At 23.4% G+C, this 3,098-nt stretch overlaps 1 protein-coding gene across 1 annotated transcript, besides 1 other annotated feature; it reads right to left on the bottom strand. All coding sequences in view use genetic code 6, as the record gives it.

Moving 5' to 3' along the window:
- Nucleotides 1-1,922: 1,922 nt before the first annotated feature.
- Nucleotides 1,923-2,482, bottom strand: IMG5_144340 (hypothetical protein; the record flags this gene model as incomplete). The annotated part of the gene is made up of 1 exon (XM_004031201.1): nucleotides 1,923-2,482. A coding segment is annotated over one exon (441 nt), but the record flags the coding sequence as incomplete, so codon positions are not given.
- A 252-nt stretch (nucleotides 2,483-2,734) lies between these two features.
- Nucleotides 2,735-2,781: a microsatellite.
- Between the last annotated feature and the right edge of the window lie 317 nt (nucleotides 2,782-3,098).

Here is a 3,098-nt window from a genome sequence, read left to right as displayed (position 1 = left end):
AAGTTGTGCTAATAATTATAATTTAATTAATTTTGAATGTACATGTAAACATTAATATTTAGAAATATTAGGAAAATGCTAACCTTGTAATAAAAAATACCTTAATTGTGCAATTTGTAATAATGAATCTTGTGAATATTGCGATGAATAACACTCTATGGACAATGGGATATGCCGAGAATGCTTCGCTAATGAAATTTTATTATATAATGTATGCAGGGAATGCTCTTTGTTTATAAATAGATGCTTTTCATGCAAAAGTTCAGACTAATGTTTAACTTGTTAAGATACATTTTAACTCAATTAGAATTTTTCCTTAAACTTTAACCCAAAAAACGACTCCTGTATATGCCTTGAAGGTAATTTTATTTAACCTGCTAAAGATGGAATGCCTGAAATGTGTATTTCTTGTAGAACTTTTGAGAATAATTGTAAAAAATGCACTGCAAGATTTCAGTGTATTGAGTGTGAGGAATCATTGTTTTATGATTAGGAAATTAATAAATGTAGGAGTTGTTATGAAGACGAGTATTATTTAGTTGATTTAGCCTAAAGTATATAAAAATGCATCAAATGTAATACTATTCATGAAAAATGTGCCTTATGTGGAGCCGTTGAGGGCTGTAAAAAATGTTTAGATAATTATGCGAATGTTAATATGTCATGTAGTTGTACCAAAGATAGAATTTTGGTATAGAAAGGGCATGACGTGGCTGAATCATAGTGTATTTTATGTATTAAATTAATCGATTAATTCTGCATAGAATGTGAGGTGCCTACTGTATGTAAGAAATGTGATAAATTTTATATATAAAACGCATTTTATAACAAATGTATACCGGATATATCATTAACTTCTAGTGTATTAGAAGGTTTTGCCTTGGAAACTATTTTTTCTATACACGTGGAAGTTCCAAGAGACCACCCGTAAAAATACGGAGTGAATTTGTGTGTTTTTGGATTCGAGAGTAAGGAATAATATGATCTGGAGGTAAAATAAATAAAGGAAAATTTAAAAATAAATAATTTGCATGAAATTCATTTTCTATTGAAAAATTAAGTGGAAATTTTTTGTGATAGAGAAAAGGATTTTTTAAACGAAAAAATTTATAAACTAAATAGTGAAACTGGATATTTATAAAAATATGAGGATTTTCTATTACATGCAGGAAATTAGTTTATACTTTACATATTGAGTTATAGTTAAAGTTTCTTCCCAATATTTTCCGGGACGATGTAGTTTAAGGCAAAATAGAGATAATTTAATTTAAAATAAATTTTATATTAAAGCGGGCGTATTTTTACTAGATTATAACCATATTCTTTATTCTAGATTATGATCTAAATCGATGACTTAAATAAAAAAACGTGCACAGATAAAAATAACTAGAAATCAGAAAGCGCTTGTAATGGAAATGGAAAGTGTAATTTTTCAGAATAAAGGTGTGAATGTGAAAAGGGTTTTAAACTATGGGATTGCTCAGATTTAGGATCGGAGACTTACGATATGGTGATAAAAGGTATTTATAGGGCTTATTTAGAAGATTAGAGTATTTAAAATACTTTTGGGTATAAAAAAGCCTAGGAAATTATGCCTTAGTTAATTAGCGAAAACGCAGAGTTATCTTAGAATAATATAAAGAGTAATATTAATAGGATTTATGAAATTTTGAAGTTTACGCCAATTTCTGGTGAAGGTTTTTATTAAATTCAGATTCTTTTTGAAAACTCGCTATTTTCAATTAGTAATATTATTAAGTATCCGCCGAATTTCACTAATAAATAAGAAATTATCAATTGTATTTAGGAATTATAAAATATAGCCATAATTATGCTTTAGTATTAGGAATAGCCGTGTTTTATTAACTCGAATATGCAAATTATTGCTTAAGAAGGGGATTAATTACCTAATTTAAGCTTTGTAGAAGAGAAGAATTTTATTGAAAAAGAATAGGGAGGTGATTATTAGAATATTTTTTTTACAAAAAAAAGTTAAAATAAGAAATATAGAGTTATTTAAATGGCTTGTAAGTATAATCCTCATGTTTTCACAACCAATATTTTCGAAGATTAGAATCTATTTTTTCCTTTTGTCGAATATAGGGTTTTCGAAATTTAAAAAAATAATAGGAATTTATAGTAATTGAATAATGTTTCCTACTTACCTTTAGTTTAGGAAATTACATTTGTTTTCGATATATAAAATGCTTCTAATTTATCAAATTTAGTCTGTTTAGAATTATAGGATGCGGATTCATAATAGTTTAAATTATGTAAGAATACTGATGTTTTAGAAAATTATGTTAAGTGTACATGTAATAATTCTGCTGTAGTCTATTAGGACTTTATATAATTGTATTTAAAAAAACATAAGGAAATAAAAAAATAAAATTTTATAAAAAATTAAGGGTATTTAATCGCTACAGTGACTCTTTCAATAATATTTATAGTTTTTTTGGCCTTTTATGTTAAGTAAAATAGAAAAAAAGCAAATAAATTGGAAAAATAGAATACTATAGTAAATAATTAAGAAAAATCGATAAATATAAAGGTTAGAAGTATAAGTTACTTTGCATAAAAATAATAAGTGATTTCTAAAAATTAATTAAATTCTTTATAAACAGTAGAAGAATATAATACATAAGAAAAAGATACTCCGGAATTACTACAGCAAGCTTTAAAATAATAGAAAACAATTGAAGCAATAAATATTGATAAGAAAAAGAATTGTAATTATAATAATATTAATAATAAAAAATATAAGAAATAGAATAATAAAAATATTTTTAATAAATAAAAATATATTAAAAATTTATAAGAGTTGCAAAAAATTAAAACATAAATATATGAAGATGATGTTTAAATAAAAAGACATATATCGCAATAATAATAAAGTGAATAAGAAAACTGATTAATAAAAAAATTAATATATAAAAAATATTTATAAATACTAGTTATAAAATTATTAATAAAATATATAATTTAAAATTAATTTATTTTTATTTTATTATATTTTAATTTTGTTTATAAAATATATAGATATTCTTATTATAATTGAAATTATATTTATTTTTAATAAATATATTTAAAAAAAAAAA

The sequence above is a fragment of the Ichthyophthirius multifiliis genome (assembly GCF_000220395.1).
Source record: "Ichthyophthirius multifiliis unplaced genomic scaffold scaff_1120509251121, whole genome shotgun sequence".
NCBI classification, from domain to species: Eukaryota; Ciliophora; class Oligohymenophorea; order Hymenostomatida; genus Ichthyophthirius; species Ichthyophthirius multifiliis.
This window is presented reverse-complemented; position numbering and strand designations above follow the sequence as displayed.